This window comes from Ornithorhynchus anatinus, chromosome 21 (genome assembly GCF_004115215.2).
Source record: "Ornithorhynchus anatinus isolate Pmale09 chromosome 21, mOrnAna1.pri.v4, whole genome shotgun sequence".
Classification (NCBI taxonomy): Eukaryota; Metazoa; Chordata; class Mammalia; order Monotremata; family Ornithorhynchidae; genus Ornithorhynchus; species Ornithorhynchus anatinus.
In genome coordinates this window covers 16,559,286-16,583,943 of record NC_041748.1, presented here as the reverse complement: position 1 = coordinate 16,583,943, position 24,658 = coordinate 16,559,286, and the positions used below count along the sequence as shown (strand labels likewise).

General features: G+C 55.9%; 3 protein-coding genes and 1 non-coding gene across 4 annotated transcripts; 2 read left to right on the top strand and 2 right to left on the bottom strand.

The window, feature by feature from the left end:
• Positions 1-1,193: 1,193 nt before the first annotated feature.
• On the bottom strand, positions 1,194-1,323 carry LOC114806240. Its single transcript, XR_003754275.1, has one exon. It is a non-coding gene; the product is annotated as a small nucleolar RNA ACA64 (small nucleolar RNA).
• A 2,511-nt stretch (positions 1,324-3,834) lies between these two features.
• Positions 3,835-7,835, bottom strand: NDUFB10 (NADH:ubiquinone oxidoreductase subunit B10). The gene is made up of 4 exons (XM_001511937.5): positions 7,584-7,835; positions 4,694-4,832; positions 4,435-4,574; positions 3,835-4,068 (listed from the first exon to the last, which is right to left on the bottom strand). Exons 1-4 carry the CDS (start codon positions 7,729-7,731, stop codon positions 3,968-3,970), a joined length of 528 nt encoding a protein of 175 aa, XP_001511987.1. The 5' UTR covers positions 7,732-7,835; the 3' UTR covers positions 3,835-3,967.
• Positions 7,836-8,253: 418 nt separating this feature from the next.
• Positions 8,254-11,018, top strand: RPS2 (ribosomal protein S2). Its single transcript, XM_029048616.1, has 7 exons — positions 8,254-8,433; positions 8,723-8,812; positions 8,899-9,006; positions 9,988-10,161; positions 10,254-10,413; positions 10,659-10,750; positions 10,899-11,018. Exons 1-7 carry the CDS (start codon positions 8,257-8,259, stop codon positions 10,977-10,979), a joined length of 882 nt encoding a protein of 293 aa, XP_028904449.1. The 5' UTR covers positions 8,254-8,256; the 3' UTR covers positions 10,980-11,018.
• Positions 11,019-13,528: 2,510 nt separating this feature from the next.
• Positions 13,529-23,299, top strand: RPL3L (ribosomal protein L3 like). Its single transcript, XM_029049294.1, has 10 exons — positions 13,529-13,599; positions 16,226-16,418; positions 17,216-17,384; positions 18,666-18,801; positions 19,546-19,732; positions 19,871-20,031; positions 20,813-20,914; positions 21,613-21,708; positions 22,364-22,483; positions 23,134-23,299. The coding sequence occupies exons 1-10, from the start codon at positions 13,597-13,599 to the stop codon at positions 23,188-23,190; spliced, it is 1,224 nt and encodes a 407-aa protein (XP_028905127.1). The 5' UTR covers positions 13,529-13,596; the 3' UTR covers positions 23,191-23,299.
• Positions 23,300-24,658: the final 1,359 nt, after the last annotated feature.

Below are 24,658 nucleotides of genomic sequence, written 5' to 3'. Positions count from 1 at the left end.
GGGACCCCCTCCCACCCCCCCGGTGCACCCCAGCACACACAACACATGGCAGGCCAGGTTCAGAAGCTTTATTTATTCAAACCAGACATCACCGAGCACTTTGAAGAGCACTGTACTAGACGGCTGCCTAGTCAGACCCTAACTGCCGCCTTCAAGGACGTTACAATTTATTGTGTAAAGATCCCTTCCCCACCCAAGGAGCTTACAATTTAGTACTTATTGAGCACCTGCAGAACCCTGAACAGAGGGAGACTGCAAGTTCATTACGGGTAGAGAATGGGTCAGCCAATTCTGTTGTACTCTCCCAAGCGCTTAGTACGGTGCTCTGCACACAGTAACCAGTTGATACATATTGATTAGGAGCGCAGTATATTAGGAAGCCTCCCCTCTCTCTAGGCTGTAAGGTCTTTCCAGGCAGGGAACGGGTCAGCCAATTCTATTTAATTGTAGTCTCCCAAACTTTAGTAAGCGCTCAATAAATACTGATTAGGAGCAGAGAAGCAGCGTGGCTTAGCCGTTAGAGCCCGGGCTTGGGAATCAGAAGTGGTGGGTTCTAATCCCAGCTCTGCCACTTGTCAGCTTGGGTGACTTTGGGCAAGTCACAACTTTTCTGTGCCTCGGTGACCTCATCTCTAAGAGGGGGATGAAGCCTGTCCAAGGGGAACAAACTGATCACCTTGTACTTAGGAAAGTGTTCGGCACAGAGTAAAAGCTTAACAAATACCATCACTACGATTATTATTATCGTTACAGTGCTCAGCACACAGTAGGCACTCGATGCGACTGAATGAATGAACCCCGGCCTCAAGGGGCTCAGTCTAGCATGGGGACATCTAAAAGAGTCGGGGGTCCCGCCGGGCCGTTGGTCCGTCCGTCCATCTGTCAGCACCTAGGGATGAAAAAAGATGGCCAGTAAGAAGGGGAGGCACGGCCCCCATTAGAGAAGCGGCATGGCTTAGTGAAAAGCGCCTGGGCTTGGGAGTCAGAGGTCGTGGGTTCGAATCCCAGCTCTGCCACTTGTGTGACTGTGGGCAAGTCACTTTACTTCTCTGTGCCTCAGAGACCTCATCTGCAAAAATGGGGATTAAAAAATGCGAGCCCCACGTGGGACAATCTGACTATCCGCTATCTACCCCAGCGCTCAGAACAGTGCTCTGCACATAGTAAGCGCTTAACAAATATCATCAAGGGGGGCCTGTCGGGGCCCGGGTTTTGTCGCCGACACGACAGGGCGGTGGGCGACAAGCTTTAGGCCCCTGTGTCTGTGGGCGCCGGGGTCTCACTCGCGGCCACGGGTCAGGCCGCGGGCGACTTTCAGACGGCGTCGGGCGGGGGCCTCGCCCGCCCTGGGACTCAGAGGACCTGGGTTCTAATTCCGCCCAGGCCACCTGTCTGCTGTGTGCCCCTGGGCAGGCCGCTTCACTTCTCTAGGCCTCAGTGACCTCATCTGGAAAATAGGGATGAAGACTGTGAGCCCCGTGGGACAACCTGATGACCCTGCAATACAATAATGGTATTTGTTAAGCGCTTGCTATGTGCCAAGCACTGTTCTAAGAGCTGGGGGAGATAGAAGGTAATGAGGAGGTCCCCCATGGGGCTCCCGGCCTTCATCCCCATTTTCCAGATGAGGTCACTGAGGCCCAGAAAAGTGAATCGGCTTGCCCAGCAGGCAAGGGGGGAGCTGGGATTAGAACCCACGACCCCTGACTCCCAAGCACGGGCTCTTTCCACTCTACCCCAGTACTAGGAACAGTGCTTGGCATACAGTAAGCGCTTATAACTAATATCGTAATAATTAATTACTATTAACTAAACCCCTCCCCACGCACCCCCCCCCCCCATTGCAAGCAGCCCCACTCACCTCGCTCGGCACCAATTAAGGACTAGCACACGCGCCGCCCCACCTATTTATAGGCGTCTTTCTTTCCTATGCAGGTTCCGGGGCCGCACGGCTCCCCTTCCGACCTATCAGAAGCCCGAGTCTGCCCATGCGCCTCACAGGACGGGGGGAAAAGGGCGGGGCGGGAGGGGGATTCACCAATCAGAATCCGAAAAGCCGGGAGCTGGTGTATTCAGGGTGAGGGGCGGTGCCTTCCCTCAGGCCGCAAGTCCCCGGATGAAGAAGGTCGGGGCGCCGCCATTGCTGCTCGGCCCGCCCCTCTCTGTCAATCTATGGGAGCCTAGTGGCGCCAGCCCAGGCCCCCCCCCCGAATAATAATGATGTCTTTTGTTAAGCGCTCACTACGTGCCAGACACTGTACTCAGCGCTGGGGTAGACACAAGGTCATCGTGTTGTCCCACATGGAGCTCACAGTCTTAATCCCTATTTTTAGGTCACTGAGGCCCAGAGAGGTGAAGTGACTCACCCAAAGTCTCACAGCAGACAAGGGGCAGAGGCAGGATTAGAACCCACGACCTCTGACTCCCAAGCCTGGGCTCTTTCCACTGAGCCACGCTGCCTCTCTACACTTAATTACACTTGGGAACGAGGGGAAGCAGGGCTCTGGGCCTTGTTACCTCAGCTGTAAAATGGGAATAAGAACGCTGGCCCCAGAGCACGGGTCTGGGCGGCAGAAGGACCTGGGTTCTAATTCCATCTCTGCCTTGTCAGCTATGTGACCTTGGGCAAGTCATTCACTTCTCTGGGCCTCAGCTACCTCATCTGTAAAATGGGGCTTAAAACCACGAGCCCCACAGCACTTAGATACATATGTCATTTACTTCTTTCTGTTGATGTCTGCCTCCCTAGACCGTCAGCTTGTTGTGGGCAGGGAATGTGTCTTTATTCTTCTTTTATTCTCCCAAGTTCTCAGTACAGTGCTGTGCACACAGTAAGCGTTCAATAAATAGGACTGACAGGGACTGCGTCCAACCTAATTTTCTTGTACCCATCCCAGTGCTTAAAACAGGACCTCAAACGGAGGAAGCGCTTAATGAATACGATTAATAAATACCATAAAAAACACCACCAGCGGTTGTCTGAACAATGAAGCAGTGCTCTGCTGAGCCCTCCTAAGTAGGAACCTCCTGCGGGAATGCTCATATTAGTACCAGAGGGAGTGGCATGGCCCCAAAAGGTGCCATGTTTGCCCGCTGGAGCCCAGCCAGGTTGGCAAGACTGTTCTCTGGGACTAATAATGATAACAATAGTATTTTAGCTTACTATGTGGCGGGCGCTGTTCTAAGCACTGGGGTCGGATTGGACTGCGAGCCTCACGTGGGACACCCTGATTACCCTGTATCTACCCCAGTGCTTAGAACAGTGCTCTGCACATAGTAAGCGCTTAACAAATACCAACATTATTATTGGACGTGGTCCCTGTCCCCCATGGGGCTCCCAGGCTTCATCCCCATTTTACAGATGAGGGACCTGAGGCCCAGAGAAGTCAAGTGACTCGCCCAAGGTCCCACAGCAGATGAGCGGTGGATCTGGGAGTAGAACCCACTTCCTCTGACACCCGAGCCCGAGCTCTTGCCACTAGGTTATACCGCTTTTCATTAGGCCAGGATCATGTCTTCTAACTATTGTGCTCTCCCAAGCGTTCAGCACAGAGTAGGCCCTCAAGAAATAGCCCTGATGGATATCTGTCCCACGTCTGTACCTGGCCAGCTCTCCTAGAAGACTTTCAGCTCCTTGAGAGCAGGTGTGGTGTCTCTTCCTTTACCGCAGCCTCTCCAGGGCCTAGTCCAGCACGGCACCCTCAGACCGGCCCCCACGACTCCTGACCGCCCGACCGAGGGACTCGCACTCCTCGGATTTCCGATCCGGCAGTTTCCTTGCCCTTAGCACAGTCCTGCCGCCACGGAGGGTACTCAATAAATACCCCGAGTGGATGAAATGAATAGTCTTTATTTCACAGCTCACATCCCCGGCGGAAGTTGGGGGGGAGGAGGGGGCACGTGCCCTCCCCGGTCCCCGAATCCTGTGGACGGACGAGTGGACGGGCGGGCGGGAGGTGGGAGGGGCTCAGGCAGCGGCCTCCTTGGCAGCTTTCCTCTCCGCAATCATCCGCTCCTTCTGCTTCGCCAGACACTTGCGGGCGGAAGAGTAGCCGCCCAGGTCCTGATCTGGGGGGATTGGAGGGCCCGACCGCCCGGTCAGCCCCAGGCCGGGGGGCGCGGAGAGGGGCCTCTCTCCCGACCCTCCCACCACAGGGTGGTCACTCCGCTGCCCAGGCCGCTCCGGGTCTCCTCTGGCGCCAGGGTGAGGGGCACCACTCCTGCCGGGCGGAGGATGGCCGGAGTGGGGTGGGCGAGAGTATGACCACTCCCCTCCGACTCCCCCTCCAGCTCTGATGACTTTGGGCACCGGGTCAGAATCAAGATGGGGGGGATGAGATGAGAACCCCCTCCCCATACCATCCCAACGAGCGGGGAAGAGCCCCACCAGGGCAACCCAACCCCTGCTCTCACCCCCTCCCCCGGCCAACTCACATCGGTCCTGGTAGGCCTTGGCCACCTCTTCAAACTGCTGCAGCTCCCGGGCACAGTTCTGGATGTAGCTGTCTCCTTCCCGCTGCTGGCAGGCCTTCATCCTCTCCTGCACGATGTTCACGATCTCCTGGTCCACTTTGCTGCGGAGGAGGGGGAGAGCGCGGCCCCGGTCACGGCCCGGGGCTCGGTCGCTCGCTCGGACGCGACGCGGGGGGGGAGCGCACGGGGCCCGGAGGGCGACCCCACGGCAGATACCTACAAGTCCCTCTTCCACTGCATCTCGGCTTCGTAGATGCACAGCACGTCCCCTTGGGTGCACTCCGTGATGTCTGGCACCCGGCGGAATTGCCGGTGGTAGTAGTAGATCTTGTTTTTGGCGTGTTGGCGCTCGATGAATTCTGCCAAGGGAACAGGGGTGGCTCTAGCCTCGGGCCCCGTGACTCCCGCCGCCCCAGGAATCCTCCCGTTGCTCCATCACGGGATCTAGTAAGTACGTGGTTTTCTGTGTGCCGAGCACTGTGCTGAGCACCGGGGGTAGATATAAGGGAATCAGATCGGATGCAGCCTCTGTCCCAAATGGGGTTCAAAGCGGAGGGAGGGCAGAGATTCAACCCATCAGTCAGTGGTATTTACTGAGCATTTCCTCTGTGCAGGGTACTTTACTAAACATTTGGGGGGCGGGGCTTTAGACAAGGAATTAGACAATCTAGCAAGGTGATAGGCATTAAAATAAATTATAACTACTGAGTATAAAGGTATAAAAGTAGCATGGCCCAGCATGGACCTGGGAGTCAGAAGGACCTGGGTTCTAATCCTGGCTCCACCATGTGTCTGCGGCGTGACCTTGGGCAAAGCCACTTCACCGCTCTGTGCCTCAGTGACCTCATCTGTAAAATGGGGATGAAGACTGTGAGACCCACGCGGGACATGGACTGTGTCCAGTCTGACTACCTTGTATCTATCCCAGCAATTAGTACACCACCTGGCCCACAGTAAGCACTTAACAAATCCCACGATTATTACTGCTATTATTATCCATTCTATTATATTGTACTCTCTCAAGCGTTCAGTAGAGTACTCTGTACCAGTGAGTGCTCAGTGAATACGTTGGATTGGCGAGGCTCCTAGTACCACTATGTCACAGGCCCGACAGGGCAAAAGGGAGGGAAGTGGGGGAAAAATTGGGTTGATGGGCAAGGACCATCTCTTGGTCCTCTAGTGTAACATTCCAGGTGTCCGGTGCAGGGCAGTGGGCCCTCAGGAAATGCTACTGACTGATCGCCACAGACACCCTGGGCGACTGAGAGGATGAAGGATTCATTCAATCGTATTTACTGAGCGCTTACCGTGTGCAGAGCACTGTACTCAGTGATAAAGGATGGAGACGGATGGAGAGGAATGGAGACGAGGGGGAGGATGGAGGTGAGGTGATGGGGTGGTCTTTTTAACCGTAGGCAGTCGATGGCGGGGAGACGTAGGTTGTTTTTTCACGGTATTTATTAAGAGCTTGTGATGGGCCAGACATGGACTAAGTGCTGTGCTAGATACATGCTAATCAGGTTGGATACAGTCCATGTTCGGGGGGGGAGGTTGGTCCCAATCTTATCCCATTTTACAAACGAGGTAACTGAGGCCCACAGAAGTGACTTCCCCAAGGTCACACAGTAGCAGTAGGGTGGTGGAGAGGCATTAGAACCCAGATCCTCTGACTCCCAGGCCTGAGCTCTGTCTACTAGGTCACTCTATCTCACAGGGTTTTTCTCTTTTTTGGGGGAGAAGAGGGAGAGGGGTGTCTGGTCAGGGTGCAAGGTGGAAGGGAAGGTTGTGGGGTGTCCCGGCTGAGGGGAGAGGGGTCTGGGCCGGTACCTCATATTTATATTGCTTATATGTCTATTTGTATTGATCTGACTCCCCCCCAAGACTGTGAGCTTGTGGTGAGCAGGGATTGTCACTCTTTATTGCTGTAATAGTAATTATAATAATAATGACGGTATTTGCTAAGTGCTTACTATGTGCCACGCGCTGGGGAAGATACAAGGCTACAAGATGCAAGATACTGGAGGTTGGACACAGCAAGAAGCAGCCTGGTGTAGTGGATAGTGACGTGGGACAACCTGAGTACCTTGTATCTACCCCAGTGCCTAAAACAGTGCTTGGCACATAGTAAGTGCTTAACAAATACCATCATTATTATTATAGAGCCCAGACCTGGGAGTCAGAAGGTCATGGGTTCTAATCCCGGCTCTGCCAACTGTCTGCTGTGGAACCTTGGGCAAGTCACTTCACTTTCCCTGTGCCTCAGTGACCTCGTCTGTAAAATGGGGGATAAGACAGTGAGTCCTATGCGGGACAGGGACTGGATCCAACCCGATTTGCTTGTCTCCACCTCAGCGCTTAGTACAGGGCCTGACACGGCCAGTTAGAGAGTCATGCTAATAACGCCAAGGTCGTGGGTTTAATCCCCGTACGGGCCATTAAAAGTTTTTAAGCGCTTAGTCCAGTGCTCTGCACACAGTAAGCGCTCAAAAAATACGAATGAGCATCACAGAGTAAGTGGTTAACAAATACTATATATATATATGTATATATATAGTTTTATATATACATAGTTATAGTTAAATACTATATATATATATATGTTTTAGGCCACAATGCTTCTCATTGTGTACTGTCCTTTCTCCAGCGCTTAGTCCAGTGCTCTGCACACAGTAAACGCTCAATACGACTGAATGACACATAGCAAGCGCTTAATACCATATATATATATACGCCATGCGACTTCTCATGCTGTATTGTCCTTTCCCAAGCGCTTAGTGCAGCGCTCTGCACACAGTAAGCGCTCAATACGCCTGAATGAATGAGTAAGCTCTTAACAGCAAATATATGTATATATATTTAGGCCATACTACTTTTCATGCTGCACTGTCCTTTCCCAAGCGCTCAGTCCAGTGCTCTGCACACAGTAAGCGCTCAATAAATACGACTGAATGAATGAGCCATAGTAAGCGCCTAACCGAGGCCATCTATACATAGATAGATGTGTTTTGGGGCCCTGGTAGGTCTCATGCTGTATGGTCCTCTGCCAAGCGGTGGTGGCAGTGCTCCGCAGGCAGCAGGCGCTCAATAAATAGTGCGGGGTGCGGGCGTACCTCGCAGGAGGGTGACGGGCCTGTCCACCAACAGGTCGAAGACGCCTACGATGAAGTGCAGGGGGTTGGGCACGGCCGTCTGCGACTCGACGACCGGGGTGCGGCGCGGCGGCTCGGGGTACACATCCTTGTCCCAGTCCCTGGGCATCGTGCCGCCAGGCTCCCGCCCGGGACCTCGGCTCCGCAAGGCTTCGCACCGCCTGCCAATCTCAGAAGGGCACCCAGAGGGTGGCGCTGGAGCGCATGCGCGCCGGGGGGAGGGGGGGGGGGTCGGCCGCCCGCAAGGCACGCCGGGACTCGTAGTCCCTCGAGGTCGCCCGCAAAGCACGCCGGGAGTCGTAGTCTCTGCGGGCCGAGAGCGCGGGCCCCGCTCAAAGTCTCGCGAGAGCTGGGAAGTATAAAGGAATCCCGCTAAGGGGGCCGCACCTTCTATTCCGAGAGGACACGTGAGTGGGGCCGGCTATGGCGGCGGGGCCGGGCGGCCGGCGGAGCCGTCATCCGCCGACATCGGCGCCGGGGCGGCTCCGGGGGCGACGCTGTGGCGGCGATGAGGGCCGGGTGCAGGCCCGGCGTCCGTCCGCCCGGCTCTGGCGAGGCGGCGGGACGGTCCGTAGGCTCACGGGGCGCTGACGATGGGCGCTGATGCCGAGCGCTTTTCTGTCTCTTGCAGCAAATGGCGGACGACGCCGGTGCAGCGGGAGGGCCCGGTGGGGCCGGGGGCCCGGGGGCCGCAGCCCGCGGAGGTTTCCGCGGGGGCTTCGGCACCGGCCTGCGAGGCCGGGGACGGGGGCGAGGCCGGGGTCGGGGCCGGGGCCGCGGAGCCCGGGGAGGAAAAGCCGAGGACAAGGAGGTACGGGCTTGCGGGGGGTGGGCACCCATGGCGGTGGGCACCCATGGGGTGGGTGGGCGTGCCGACCTCTCTCTGTTCTGCTCGGTTGGGCCTGACCCGAGTGGCCCTGCCGTCGTTACCTGAGAGAGACAGAAAGCGAGCAGGAGGTGCGAAGTAGCGTGGTGCTCTGAGTGCTCCGCTTCATCCTCCCTTTTGCCCCACAATGGTCCCCTCGGGGGCCGCCCCCGGGCATCTGCGAGGGGGGCCTGCACACCTCTCTGACTCCTGGGGTTTCCCGGGGGGTCTCCAGTGGGTCCCCGTGACCAAGCTGGGCCGACTGGTCAAGGACATGAAGATCAAGTCGCTGGAGGAAATCTACCTGTTCTCCCTTCCCATCAAGGTAAGGGGCGGGGGGCCGGGCGGGGCCCAGGGCGCCGTCCAAGGAGGCCGGGGGGCTGACAACCCCCTCCCCGCCTCTTCCCGCAGGAGTCGGAGATCATTGACTTCTTCCTGGGGCCGTCTCTGAAGGACGAGGTGCTGAAGATCATGCCGGTCCAGAAGCAGACCCGGGCCGGCCAGCGGACCAGGTTCAAGGTAAACCGACTCCTTCTGTACTTGGTTGACATCTGTCGAGTCTTTACTGCGTGCAGGGCACTGAACTAAACACTCGGGAGAAGACCATACAACAGAAACGGCAGATGCATTCCCTGTCCCGAAGGAACCTAGTCTAGAAGAGGAGTGTGCAATCTAGGCCCGTCCATTTCTTTGTGGTGCAGGGCACGCTTTCTCTCTGACCTGGAAGGACCTTCCCTGGTTAATCCCTCATTTCTCAATCACCTGTGCTCTCGAATCTACCCTTTAACTATCTGACGTTCACCCTGTCCCACAGTTTGGGAATGGTAACCTTTCTATTAATGTCTACTCTGCTAGACTCTAAATTTCTTGTGGGTAGAGAAAAGGCATCTGGTATATTGTAGCGTACTCTCCCAAACACTCTGCACATAGAACCAAACCAGTGCCTTTTACTGGGTAGTTACTTAAATCCTTTCAGGGTGTGCTCCTGGGGGGATCTGTGGTCTCCTAACTCTAGCAGCTCCGAGCCTTCCCACCTGTTGGACGGGGTTGGCGGGAAGGGCCCGAGCACCCAGTAACACAGAAAGCAGCCCTCCATCATAAGGGGGAAACTGGACACCTAATGTTCTGTGTCACCCTGACTTGCTCCCTTTATTCATCCTCCCTGCCCCATAGTACCAAAGGTGTTTCCACAGTTTATATTAGTGTCTGTCTCCCTTCCTAGACTGTAAGTTCGCAAGCAGGGAGTGGGTCTGTAATGATTGTACTGTACGCCCCTAAGTGCTCTGCACACAGGAAGCACCCAATAAATACAATTGATGTGCTGGGGCAGGGCTAAGATATTCAGTTGGAGTAAGCCCTGGCCAGCATGTGGTTGAAAAGGGAAGGGTGGGAGCGTTGGCATCTTTTCCCCATTTTCCAGAGGAGGAAAAAGGCTCAGACATGAGCTGAGGCACACAGGTCAGGGGTCTCACCAGTGAATGGTTGGCGCTTCCTTTACAGGCTTTTGTTGCCATTGGAGATTACAACGGTCACGTGGGCCTAGGCGTCAAGTGCTCCAAGGAAGTGGCCACTGCCATCCGCGGGGCCATCATCTTGGCGAAGCTGTCTATCGTCCCCGTGCGGCGGGGCTACTGGGGTAACAAGATCGGCAAGCCCCACACCGTGCCGTGCAAGGTACGAGGCGGGCTGGCAGGCGTGGACTGGGCAGGGGGAGGGTGGGCGGGTGTGTGTGTCCCAGTGGGCCCGACGGATCGTATGACTCCCAGGTGACAGGGCGCTGTGGATCAGTGCTGGTGCGCTTGATCCCCGCCCCCCGCGGCACCGGCATCGTCTCTGCCCCCGTGCCCAAGAAGCTGCTGATGATGGCGGGCATCGATGACTGCTACACCTCAGCCAGGGGCTGCACTGCCACCTTGGGCAACTTCGGTAGGTAGTGTATTGGGGGAGGGGGGGGGATTCCGGGAAACACTCACCCTTGCTTGGGCCTTTGGCTTTGGGAAAGCAGAAGTGACTGATAGCGATGCGTTTAGGGTGCAGAGCAGGCCGACCTAGGTGGTTTCTTCAGTGGCTTGGTACAGCCTCACTGGGCCTGGGGTGGGAGGGTCAAGATGGAGGGCCGCCCTGAAACTCACCAGCCTTTTGGTGCCTCTGACCTCTCACTTCCTCCTCAGCCAAGGCCACCTTTGATGCCATCTCCAAGACCTACAGCTATTTGACTCCTGACCTCTGGAAGGAGACCGTGTTCACCAAGTCTCCTTATCAGGTAACGGCCAAAAGTACCACCTGCCAGCGAGCATCCTGGGTGCAACGGCAATGGGGTCGGGGGGGGGGGGGCGGGGGCGGGGTCCGGGACGTGCGGACCATCAGGGTTCTCCATCCCCAGCGGGTCACGCTCTCGTCTCCGTCCGCAGGAGTTCACGGATCACCTCGCCAAGACCCACACCCGGGTGTCGGTGCAGAGGACCCAGGCAGCGGCTGTGGCCACCACCTGAATGCCATGACAGCTAATAAAGATCTGAGAGAGCCTGTTCTCCGCGTGTGACACTGGTTGATTGTGGTGGGGCTGATCTTCCCACACACCCTTCTAATCTGGCAATTTTTCACCAGGCCCTGCGGATGCACAGGGGAATCTCTTGCAAGTTAAGGTCTGGTCCAGGCAGGCCCTGTGAGCTCAAATGAGCTCTGCTTTTTTTCTTTAATACATAAAGTGTTATGTGCCAGGCACTACACTGTGCCAGGGTAGTTACTGGACACAGTCCCTGTCCTACGTGGCCCTCAGTCTTAATCCCCATTTGTAGATGCGGTAACAGGCCCAGAGAAGTGAAGTGACTTGCCCATGGTCACATGGCAGATGAGAGGCCAAGTGGGATTAGAACCCAGGTCCCAGGCTCTATCCACTGGGCCACATTGCTTCTCTATTACCTTCCACTTAAGTAGGGGTGTGGAGGGGAGCCCTGGGTAGCAGGTGGGTAGTAGGTCAAGAATGGTACTCAAGTGGGAGCCTTAGTGGCTGGGGGAGAGGAGAGGTAAGCTCGGACCAGGGCCGGGCAGTGTCCTTGCAGCAAGGAGAAGCCAGAGCTGGGCAGCTGCAGCTGTCCACTGTCTTACTGGCAATAATTAGCACGTGTGCATGGCACTGTACTGAGCGGCTGGGATGATTACAAGCAAATAGGGTTGGACACAGATCCCATATTCATGGGGCTCTGTCCCCGTTTTACAGGTAGATGAGATCTGAGGTGCAGTGAGGCGATTTGCCCAACATCACAGCAGACAGGCAACAAAGCTGGGATTAGAACCCAGGATTTTGACTCCCAGGCCTGTGCTCTATCCACTAGGCCATGCTCCTTCCCTCAGCTGGTGACACCACCCTGACTCCTAGTGTCCCTGGAGCAGCCACAGGGGCCTGGCTGTGCCCTCCCTAGAGGGCCAAGCTGGTGAAGACCAGCACACACCCAAAACCCAAGGCTTGGGGGTGATGAGCCACCCACAGAGGTGGAAGAAATAGGTAAATGTAATAGAAGTCCTTAGTATGTGTCGAACACTGAAGGTAGAAAATGGTCAGGTCTGTCATGGAGTTCAGTCTGGGAGGAAGAAGAATCCCAAGAAGCTGGGGTTAGATTAGAACCCAGGTACTTGAACCCCCAGGCCCCAGTTTTTTTTTGACTAGGCCATGCTGCTTCCCTAGAAGCTAAAGTAGAGCATTACTAACCACTGGGAAAGTGTACAGGTGACAGATTTGCACGTGAGTCCTGTCCCTTCAGGAATTCAGTCTAGGAAGGCACAAGATTTGAGTGATCCAAGGTCAAGGTGGGCAAGTTGGGTGAGGATATTTGCTGAATTGTGAGCATTACCTGTCTTGTTACCTGTGTGCAGAGCACTATATTGAGTCACTTGGGAGTGTATGATGAAGTTGGTAGACATGATTTCTGCCCTCTGGTGGGGGAGGCAGGACATTAAAATAAAGATATAAAGAGAAACCTATACATGAGTGAGTTTGTGATGATAGTGGTATTTGCACTCTTACTATGTTTGACACCCCAATAAGCACTGGGGTAGACATAGTCCCTGTTCCACATGAGCCTCATACCTTCATCTCCATTTTACAGATGAGGAAACTGAAGCCCAGAGAAGTTAGCTTTTTATCATTAAAATTATAGCATATATTTTTATATTGATATAAATATACCAATTAGCATAATATATTTTGTATGCTGTGATGTATTGGTTTTATAATCATATGTTTAACTGGTATTAAGCACTTTACTACATACCAACTACAGTTTTGGGGTAGATATGAGTTAATCGGGTTGGACACTGTCCCTGTCCCACATGGGGCTCATGCTCTTAATCCCCATTTTACAGATGAGGGAACTGAGGCCCAGAGAAGTTAGGTGACTCACCCAGGGTCATAGAGGGGCAGAGCTAGGATTTAAAACACAGTTCCATCTGACTCCCAGGCTCAGGTTCTAGCTACCAGGCCATGCTGCTTCCCTGAGTACCAATGTTAATATGCTATTAAGTGTTTATGATGTGTCCAGCACTGTTCTAAATGCTGGGGTAGATAGGAGTTAACCAGCTCAGACCTAGTCCGTGCCCTAGGGTAAGAGCTTAGTGGTTAGGGTATGGAAGTCACAAGGACCTGGGTTCTAACCCCAGCTCTGCCACATGCCTGCTGTGTGACCTTGGGTGAGTAACTCCACTTCTCTGGACCTCAGTTCCCTTATCTATAAAATGGGGATTAAGACTGAGCCCTATGTGGGGCAGGGACTCTGAACTTATATCTACCCCAGCTCTTAGAAAGGTGCTTGGCACATAGTAAGCGCTTAATAAATACTGTAATTACTAAGTGGGATGGAAGACAGGTCTCACATTGCTATGGGCCGTGGGCTGGCCGAGACCGATGCCCACCCCCAGGACCTTGCCCGGTCCAGAGCCTCGGGCCGGATTCCCCCTGTGGAAATGAATACGGGTCTGAACGGAGCCAGGAGCTAAATCAGGGCCTTGGACCGGGGCCGCGGAGCGCCCATTTTAGATATCAGACCCGTTAGGCCAGCGGCTGACGGGGTCAGCGTCCAACGGCCGCTCGGGCAGCGGAGTCCAACCGGCCTGATGGTCTGTATTCTGGGCCCGGGGATCCGGCGGGGTCAGGCTGAGGCTGTAGGCGGGGAGGGCGTTTTGTGGGTTGCCTCGGGCTGAGAGGATTTGAGGGGGGTGGTCCCTCAGTCCAGAACCCCCTAGCCCAGGGTGGGGGGGACAGACTGCCACAGAGTGTCCAGTATGCGTGTGTTGGGGGGGGGGGGGGGGCGGCTCGACTTCTCCCGCAGAGCTAACCGAGGGTCTGGACCTGACCGTCTACTCCACCGCCCGCTCTGTAGTGGAAGCTCCCTGTGGACAGAGAACATGTCTGCCACTTCCTTTGACCTCTCCCAATCTGTCAGTCTGTCAGTGGTATTTACTGAGCACTTCACCGTGTGCAGAACACTGGACTAACGTTGAGGAGAGTACAATCTAACACACACATCCCCCACCCCCGACAAGCATACAGTCAGCGCAAGTGTCCTCAATAAACACCCTAAATGCGGCTGGTCCGGGACAGACTCCAGTGTGATGGGGGTAGAGGACTTTCAAGTTTGTTTTTGGCTTTGTCTCAAATCGCGCGTGTGTGTGTGTGTGTGTGTGTGTGTGTACATACACCTGAGTGTGAATGTGTGCTTCTACACGTGTGTTTGCATGTGAGCATAGGTGGGTGGTGTGGGGAATGGTGGATGAGGAGAGCCAGGGGGTCTATAAAGACTAAAGCCTCGTTTCACTTCGGTTGTTGCCTTCATTCCTGGAAGAGGGCTGAATTCTCCAACTTAAAGCTCCCTTTTTATTTTTTTTCATGCTATTCGCTAAGCACTTACTTTGTGCCAGGCGCCGTGCTAAGCACTGAGGTAGATAGAAGCTAATCAGGTGGGACACAGTCCCTGTCCCCCATGGGGCTCACCGTCTTTATCTCCATTTTTCAGATGAGGGAACCGAGGCCCAGTGAAGTGACTTGCCCAGGGTCACTTAGCCGACAAGTGGCAGAGCCAGAAGTAGAACCCCGGGGGCTATTTGCTTCCCTCCCTTTCGCTCCCGTCCCCTCCCAAGCAGCTCAAGGAGGCTGAGCACAAGCCCCCCCAGGGGTCTGGGTGGAGGCAGGAAGGGGGGGATTCTGACCCAAACACAATAACGATGTGGATCATTATCAGCATCATGGTTAATGTTATTGTCACCAATCAATTTATCAACCAATGGTATCTGCTAAGGGCTTACTGTGTGCAGAACCCTGTACAAAGCACTTGGGAGAGTCCAATATAGCAATAACACCACCACCGCCGTCTCTGTCACACCCGGTGTTGCTTATTTTTTCTTTTTCATGGCATTTAAGTGCTTACTATGGGCCGCACACTGACCCAAGCACTGGAGCGGATACATAGATACAAATCATTCAGGTTGGACGCAGTCCCTTTCCCACTTGGGGCTCCCAGTCTTAATCCCCCTTTTCCAGATGAGGTCACTGAGGCCCAGAGAAGTGAAGTGGCCTGCCCGAGATCACACAGCAGACAAGTGGCAGAGCAGGGATTAGAACCCAGGACCTTCCGATTCCCAGGCCTGGGCTCCATCTAATGTTGGTATTTGTTAAGCGATTACTATGTGCAGAGCACTGTTCTAAGCGCTGGGGTAGACATAGGGGAATCAGGTTGTCCCACGTGGGGCTCACAGTCTTAATCCCCATTTTACAGATGAGGGAACTGAGGCACAGAGAAGTTAAGTGACTTGCCCACAGTCACACAGCCGACAAGTGGCAGAGCTGGGATTCAAACTCATGAGCCCTGACTCCAAAGCCCATGCTCTTTCCACTGAGCCACGCTGCTTCTCTACTAGGCCATGCTGCTTTTCCCTGAGCGGTTGGGGTCTGCGGCCAGGCTGAAGCCCGGCCCTAGGCCTATTCCACCCCTCACGGTCAGGACGGGAGGACAGGCAACCCTGAAAGTAGGCTGACTGACCAGCCCACTGACCGCCCACCTGCCCTGACGCACTGCAAACAACACAGAGCAGACGGGAGAGCTCACCTATCGTTCCCTCGCCTCTCTGCTCTGGGCCTCAGTGACCTCATCTGTAAAATGGGGGATCAAGACTGTGAGCCCCATGTGGGGCGGGGACTATGTCCGACCCCGTTTCTTCACATGCCCCCACAGTGGTCAGTACGGTGCCTGGCACTTAATAAGAGCTTAACAAATCCTACAGTTACCACTGGGCCTCACTCCCACAGGACAGGGAGGGAGATGGGTGGCTGGAAACTTGCTGTGGGCAGGACATGTGTCCGTTATATTGGACTCTCCCAAGTGCTTAATACAGTGCTCTGAACACAGTAGGCGCTCAATAAATATGACAGACTGATCGACTGGTGACCCCTGCCTTTCCCACCCCAGCTCAGCCTGCCTTTCTCAGCAGAACCTCTGAGCTCCTGGGCTTCTAGGACACCTACCTGGTCTCCCCAAGACCCCTCCAGCCCCTTCCCAGAGAAGAGGGGGGCTCTCGGACCCCTGCTGGGGCTCCTGACTTCCTCCAGGATGCTGGGCCCAAAAGCTGGGGGTCCGATCTTGTCCCTCTGCCTTCCCCAACCCTCTTCCCTCTCTCTGTTCCCCCTGCTCCCCCTGACTACCCGCCCCCTCCCCGGCTGCCCCTTTCCCCGCCACCGTCCTTGCTGTAGTCACACCGCAAATTCTCAGCTCCCCGGCACGGCCACCTGGGCTTCCTGCCCCATAAGAGAAGCCGCCGGCACCGGGGCCGGGTGAAGTCGTGGCCCAAGGATGACCCCAAGAAGCCCGTGCACCTCACGGCCTTCCTGGGCTACAAGGCCGGCATGACCCACACGCTGCGGGAGGTCCACAGACCCGGCCTCAGTAAGTGAATCCGCCCTTTCCTCTCCATCCAAACGGCTACCGAGGCCCATCTCCTCCAAGAGGCCTTCCCTGACTAAGCCCTCCTCCCCTCTTCTCCCACTCCCTTCTGCATCCCCCTGACTTGCTCCCTTTATTCATCCCCACCTTCCAGCCCCTCAGCACCTATGCCCATAAACGTCATTTTTTATTTCTATTCATGTCATTCTCCCCCTCTGGACTGTAAGTTCACTGTGGGTAGGAATGTGTCTGTTTATTGTTGTAATGCACTCTCCCAAGTGCTTAATACACAGTAAGCACTCGATAAATACAATTGAATGAACAAATGAAGGAATGAAAGTGACTGTTCTGGGAGTCTGGGGGCAGGGGCGGGGCGGTGTACACACTGGGGAGGGGTTGCCTTGAGCCATCTTAGGTGGGACAAGGTCCTGAGGCCAAGGCTGGTCCTTCAGGGGTCAACTAGTCCATCCCCCTGCCTCTAGGCCGAATTAATTAATTCAATCGTATTTATGGGGTGCTTACTGTGTGCAGAGCACTGTACTAAGCACTTGGGAGAGTACAACAGAACAATAAAAAGACAGATGCCCTAACCGCAACAAGCTTGCAGTCTAGAGAATAGCTCTCAAGCTTCCATCCTTTCCTCTTAAGCCTCCAGAGCGGACCCCCACCCACCTTCCCAAACCCCCACCTCAGGAACTTGGCCCCGGGCCCTCCCTCCCCCGGTGGGCAGGTGGGTTTTTCCGGCAACGGATGGTGACGACGGCTCCCACCACAGCCGCCCCAACCCTTCTGTCTTCCAGAGGTGTCCAAGAGGGAGGAGGTGGAAGCGGTGACCATAGTGGAGACGCCCCCCATGGTGGTGGTCGGGGTGGTGGGCTACGTGGACACCCCCCGAGGCCTGCGCAACTTCAAGACCATCTTTGCCGAGCACCTGAGTGACGAGTGCAGGCGTCGCTTCTACAAGAACTGGTGAGGTCACCGCCTGGGGTGGCGTTCAAGGCCGTCGGGGGGGGGGGGGGGGGGGCGGACCAACTGTCGGGGGTGCGGAGAGGGAGAGAGGGCGCAGAGGAGAGAAACACATGGCCTAACGGATAGGGCCCGGGCCTGGGAGTCAGAAGAACCTGGGTTCTAATCCCGACTCCTCCACCTGTCACACCTGTCAGCTGTGTGACTTGGGGCAAATCACTTCACCTCTCTGGACCGACTTCCCTCATTCGTAAAATGGGGATTAAGACTGGAAGCCCAACATGGGACAGGGACTGTCCAACTCGATTACCTTGCATCTATTCCAGCATTTAGAAGAGTGCCTGGCACATAGTAAATGCTTAATCAATATGATAATTATAGTAAACAGCACTTAATGAGTGCTGTAAAAAAAGGAGAGGGAAGAGGAGGGCAGAGAGGGAGAAGAGGAAAGAAGGGGGAGGGGCCTAGAAGGGGCTAGGAACTGGAAAAGGGAGAAAGGGAAGAGAAGGCACAGGGGAGCCTAGTGGAAAAAGTCCAAGCCTTGAAGTCAGAGAACCTGGGTTCTAATCCTGCCTCCCCAACTTTTCTGCTATGTGACCTTAGACAAGTCACTTAACTTCTGTGCTTCAATTCCCTCATGGACAAAATAGGGATTAAGACTATGAGCCCTACAGGGAACAGGGACTGTGTCCAACCTGATTAGCGACTGTATCCAACCTGATTAGCTTGTATCTACCCCAGCGCTTAGTACAGTGCCTGGCACATAAGTGCTTAACAAACACCATAAAAAAGGGTGGGCAGAGGGAGGGGGTTTGGAAGACTCCGCCACCCATCTCCTCTGCTGTCAGACTAGGCAGAGGCACCGCTCTGGAGCCCCAAATTTTCGGCCAGTGCAGGCCCAGATGGGGTCCCCTCCCCATTCCTTCTCCCCTCCGGGAGAATGCGGTCAGATGCTGAGACACACACGCTGCCACGTACACCACGTGGCATTGTCATAAGACCGCCACATTGAGAATCAGCCTAACTGTGCCCAGACCCAGAACATGCCCACCGAGGACTCCGGCCCCTGCCACCCCAGACTCCTTGTGCCCCCCTCCTGGGTCCTCATGAGCATGGGCAACGCTTTAGAGTCGTGGGACTCGGTAATGGAAACTGAGGCAGAAGGAGACCGGGCGCTGGATGGACCAGCCTCCCCTCCCCGGCCATTGACTCTACCCGGACCAGTGGCCGCCCTAGGTGTGGGTGAGGGGTGGAAGAGGCTGCCAGCCCCTTGGTCTGTTCCAGGCACAAGAGCAAGAAGAAAGCCTTCACCAAGTACTGCAAGAAGTGGCAAGATGCCGACGGGAAGAAGCGGCTGGAGAAGGACTTCGCCTCGATGAAGAAATACTGCAAAATCATCCGCGTCATCGTCCACACCCAGGTGAGGACCCCCGCTGCCATCTTCCCGCTCCAGCCCCGGGGGCTGAGTCTCCCTGGGGCTAGTGGCCAAGGCCGGGCCCTCTCTTTTCCGGAACCACCTCCCCCACCGAGTCGGGAATGAGATGGAATCGGCTGGCAGGATGGTGCGGTGTGAGGGATCGAGGCCAGATTCAAAGGAGAACTTTCTTGACCACCCCCAGCGTGTCCAGTCCCAGAGATCTTTAAGGAGGGGGTCCGGCTGGACGCGTCCTTCTTCTGAGGTGGGAATGGGGGAAGGGGGCGCCGGGGGAGGCAGGCAGAGGATTGGACCGGATGACCTAGGCCGGCCTCACTCAGTGCAGGATGGTCCTAAAGGGGCTGACCACCGGCCTTCATCTCTGCGGTGGGGCAGACAGAGCCAGGCCAGGGGATGGAGACACATCGGGGGTCGGGGCGGACGGGGCCATTCTAGTACGAGCCTTGGTTTTCCCCTCAGTCAGTCAATGGTATTTTTTGAATGCTTACTGTGTGCAGAGCACTGTACTAGGCGCTTGGGAGTGGACAACAGAACAATACAGTAGACACAATCTCTGTCCACAACAAGCTTAGGGTCTAGAGGGCCAGACTGTATAGAATAGGAGCCCACAGTCTCGACCCCGAGGGGACGGAGGCCAAGGCTGCAGCTGCTGCGGCCCCCCCAGCCGCCCAATCCTGGGCCTGTCCCTCTGTCCCTCCGCCCATCCCTCCGTCCATCCGTCCCGGGCAGATGAAACTGCTGGCCTTCAGGCAGAAGAAGGCCGACGTGATGGAGGTCCAGCTGAACGGCGGGTCAGTGTCGGACAAAGTGGACTGGGCGCGCGGGCACCTGGAGAAGGCCGTGCCCGTGCAGGCAGTTTTCAGCCAGAACGAGATGGTCGATGTCATCGCCGTCACCAAGGGCCGGGGCATGAAAGGTCCGTGGGGCGGCCGGCGGGCAAGGGGACAGGGCAGGGGCGGGGCGGGGCCGAAGAGGGGCAGCCCCTCTGGAAGGGGAGGGGACGGGGAGGAGGAGGAGACACCCCCAGGCCATCTGTCCCCCTCCCCACCCCCAGGGGTCACCAGCCGCTGGCATGCCAAGAAGCTCCCTCGGAAAACCCACAAGGGCCTGCGCAAGGTGGCCTGCATCGGGGCCTGGCACCCTGCCCGTGTGGGCTACTCCATCGCCCGCGCCGGGCAGAAGGGCTACCACCACCGCACCGAGATCAACAAGAAGGTGCCACGCCTCGCCCCCTGCTCCCCCCACACCACTACCCAGGGACCCCTCGGCCCCTCCGGGTCCCGGTTGGGGCAGGGTCAGAGGGGAGAGCGCTGGGCATCCAGGAGTGTAGGTCCCTCATACTGAACCCGGCCCCCTCGGGGGTCTCGACTCGGATGGAGGAGGCGGGGGAAGGGTCTCTGTGAATCAGGTCAGTCAGTCATGGGTCCTAATCCCGGTGCTGCCACTTGTCTGCTGTGTGACCTTGGGCAAGTCACTTCACTTCTCAGTTCTCTCATCTGGAAAATGGGGATTAAGACTGTGAGCCCTAGGTGGGACAACCTCTTTACCTTCTATCTACCCCAGTGCCTAGAAAAGTGCTTGGCAGATAGTAAGCACTTAACAAATACCATCATTATTATTATTTATTACTGAGCGCTTACTGTGTGCAGAGCATTGTACTCAGCTCTTGGGAGAGTCCAATACAACAATATAACAGACACGTTCCGACTCGGGGAGCCTTTCTGGGGGCTGGGGTGGACAGCCTGCATCTGGGACGGGGGTGGAAGGGGGGTGGCCAGTTGCCCTTTCGCCCTGCTGCTGCTTCCCCTAGGGGGGCCGGTCCTCCATCCATCACCCTGTGGCCCCGTCCACAACCCCCGCCCTTTGGGGTCGATTCAGGTGCCGGGCTGGATTCCAGGGGCATTTTGGCTCCCTGCTAGTAGGAGGAGGTGGGGGGGGGGGTGTGGCGGTCCCAGCTGGGTGTCCGAACTGTCCATCCTCTCGCTTTCCTGCCCAGATTTACCGCCTGGGTCGTGGGATCCATGTGGAAGATGGCCAGGTGGTGAGAAACAACGCCTCCACCAACTACGACATCACCAACAAGTCCATCACTCCCCTGGTACGTGGTGCGCTCCCCCCCACCCAAGTCCTTCCCGCCGGGACCACCCGGTGTCCAGCCACGCCGACTGGCAGTGGCACTGAAGCCTGGGCCGCGTCCATGTCCGGACTTTTTCTCTCCAACTCCTCCCCTCCCTCCACCATGGAGTCAGGGGTCACCCCTGGGGATGTGATAATAATGTTAAGGGCTTACTATGTGCCAGGTGCTGATACAAGCAATTGGGGTTCCACGGTCCCTGTCCCATGTGGGGCTCACGGTCTCAATCCCCATTTTATAGCTGGTCACTGAGGTCCAGAGACTTGCCCAAGGTCACACAGCAGACAAGTGGCAGAGCTGGGATTAGAACCCATGACCTTCTGACTCCCAAACCCATGCTCTATCCACTATGCCATGTTGGTTCCACATAGGTTCCATAGTTCTATAGGTTCTGGGAGCTTCCATGTAGAATCTTATTTTCAGTCAGTCAGTCTTTAGAACACCGTAATAAGCACTTCAGAGGTGTCCAGTACCGAATGCCCTTGATGGTCCTCCCTGTGGTCCTAGGACACCTGGCGGGGGTTGAAGGGGAGGCCTGCAGGTGGTCGGGCCCAGGCTGGGGGGGTCCGCTGCAGGGCCCACGAAGCCTCCTCCCCTGGGGGCGAGGCAGAGTGGTGAGGGGTCAGACGCTCCAGCCCCCCAGACACCCTTTCCATCGGCAGGGCGGATTTCCTCACTACGGAGAAGTCAACAACGACTTCGTGATGCTCAAGGGCTGCATCGCGGGCACCAAGAAGCGCGTCATCACGCTCCGGAAGGTCAGAGGTCACAAGGGGGTCGAGAGTGGGAGGTTGGGATGGGGCTGATGTCCCCCCCCCCGCCAGCTCCCAGCTGCCAGACCAACTTGGCAGGATCTGTCTTCCCCTCTAGACCCTCAGCTTGTTGAGGGCGGGGAATGTGTCTGTTTACTGTTGTACTCTGCCAAGGGCTTATCACAGTGCTCCGCACACGGTAAAAGCTTAATAAACATCACTGAGTGCATGGGGGGGGTGGAGTTAATCTATTGTATTTATTGAGCGCTTACTGTGTGCCCACCACTGTACTAAGTGCTTGGGAGAGTTCAGTAGAACAATATAATAGAAACATTCCCTGCCCACAAGGAGTTTACAGTCTCGAGCGGGAGACAGACGTGAGTAGAAATAAATAATTTATAGACATGGATTTAAGTGCTGTGGGGCTGGGAGTGGGGTGGGCTGTCCCGCTGGAGGCGGGACTCCAAGGCCAGAAGGGGATCCCCCCCTCAGTTTTAAACTCCGGTCCCCAAGCAATGACAGGCTGGGCCCGGCGGAGCCGGAGCTGGGGGTACCGACCCCCACGGCCTCTCCCCCACGACCCCCTTCTGCTCCTTTGGGCGTCCCGGTCAGCTGTGATGACCACCTGGCCTCCCGCCACGCCTCTGCCCCATCCCTCCAGTCCCTCCTGGTCCACCGCAGCCGGAGGAGCCTGGAAGACATCGAGCTGAAATTGATCGACACCACCTCTAAGTTCGGCCATGGATGCTTCCAGACGGCCCAGGAGAAGCGGGCCTTCATGGTGAGCCCCCCTCCGCCCCCCAGTCCCCTCGGCCCCAACTCCTCTCCACCAGCATCCTCCCCTGGGCTGGTTTACCCCAGACCAGCATCCGCTTGGCTGTAAGACCCGAAGCAGCGTGGCTTGGTGGATACAGCCTAGCCCTTGGAGTCAGAATGATAATAATAATGGTATTTAAGAGCTTACTATATGCCAAGCATTGTTCTAAGCCCTGGGGGAGATACAAGGTTATCAGGTTGTCCCAAGTGGTGCTCACAGTCTTGATCCCATTTTACAGATGAGGGAACTGAGGCACAGAGAAGTAAAGTGACTTGCCCAAAGTCACACAGATGCTGTGGGGCCGGGATTAGAACCCACAACCTCTGACTCTCAAGCCCCGACTCTTTCCACTAAACCAGGACCTGGGTTCTAATCCCGGCTCCACCACTTGTCTGCGGGGCGACCTTGGGCAAGTCACTTCTCTTCTCCTGGCCTCCGTTTCCTCATCTGTAAAATGGGAAACAAGACTGTGAGCCCCGTGTGGGACAGGGATTGTGTCCAACCTGATTATCCTGTATCTACTCCAGTGCTTAGAACTGTCCTTGGCAAATAGTAAGTGCTTAACAAGTACCATGATTCTTGTTATTACTAACTAGTCTTCTCTTCCACTTCAGGGTCCCCAGAAGAAGCATCTTGAGAAGGAGAAGGCGGAGACCCCCGGGGAGCCCTAGAGCTGGAGCTGGGAAAGGGGTCAAGCCCCCAGTAAAAGAAAGTTCTTTTCTTTATCAACCCTGAGCCAGGGCTGGGGGCAATGGGGGAGGTCCTGTCCGAGGCCTGGTCTGGGAGGGGGCATCGAGGGGGGTGGGCCTGCCTGGAGGAGGGCGGAGGGGTTGATGACCAGTCATTCATTCATTCAGTGAATCGTATTTATGGAGCATTTACTGTGTGCGCAGAACACTACTAAGTGCTTGGGAGAGTACAATACAACAATAAACAGACACATTCCCTGCCACAGCGAGCTTACAGTCTACAGCGGGAAGACAGATGCCAATACAAATAAATAAATGACAGATATGGACATAAGTGCCAGGGGGCCGGGAGGGAGGAAGAACAAAAGGAGCCAGTCAGGGCGATGCAGAAGGGAGTGGGAGAAGAGGAAAAGTGGGGCTTGGTCTGGGAAGGCCGCTTGGAGGAGATGGGTCTTCGATAAGGCTTTGAAGGCGGGGAGAGTAATCATCTGTCGGATTTGAGGAGGGAGAGCGTGGCAGGCCAAAGACAGGAGGTGGGCGAGGGGTCGACGGCGAGATAGATGAGATGGAGGTACAGTGAGAAGGTTGGCATTAGAAGAGTGATGTGTGCGGGCTGGGTTCTAGAAGGAAAGTCGCAAGATGAGGTCAAGCTGCAGGGGTGAAAAGAGCCATCTGCTTGCAGCTGGATGGGCACGGGGTGGGCATTGGGTCCTTGGCTGGGCCCGCAAGGACAACAACAGCACTTGGCAGGGCAGGCCAGGCCCCTCACAGATGCGACGTGGAATCGGAACCTGCCCTTCAGGAAGTTACTCCCTGAAACCTCGTTGTGGGCAGGGAATGTGTTTATTGTTCTATTCTACTCTCCCTAGTGCTTAATACAGTGGTCTGTACACAGTAAGAGCTCAATAAATACAACTGATTGAGTTTTTATGCCTCTGTTTCCTCGACTGTAATATGGGGATTCAAAGCTTTTTCTCCCTCCTAGTTAGGTTGTGAGCCCCAGATGGGACAGGGACTGTCTAATATGATTATCTTGTATCTACCGCAGTGCTTAGAAGGGGGAGGGAGCAGAGGGGGAGCAGAGAGGGAGCAGAGGGAAAAAGGGAAGCTCAGGTTGGGAAGGCCTCTTGGAGGAGGTGAGCTCTCAGTAGGGCTTTGAAGAGGGGAAGAGAGTTAGTTTGGCGGAGGTGAGGAGGGAGGGCGTTCCAGGACAGCGGGAGGACGTGGGCCAGGGGTCGACGGCGGAATTGGTGAGGAGGTGGGCGGCAGAGGAGCGGACCGTGTGGGGTGGGCAGGAGAAAGAGAGAAGGGAGGAGAGGTAGGAGGGGGCAAGGGGATGGACAGCCTTGAAGCCCAGAGTGAGAAGTCCTCCCCTCAGCTAAGTCCCCTTTCCCCCCTTTCCTTCTGCTCCTTCCCCTCTCCCTTCCCCTCCCCTCAGCACTCTGCTCAT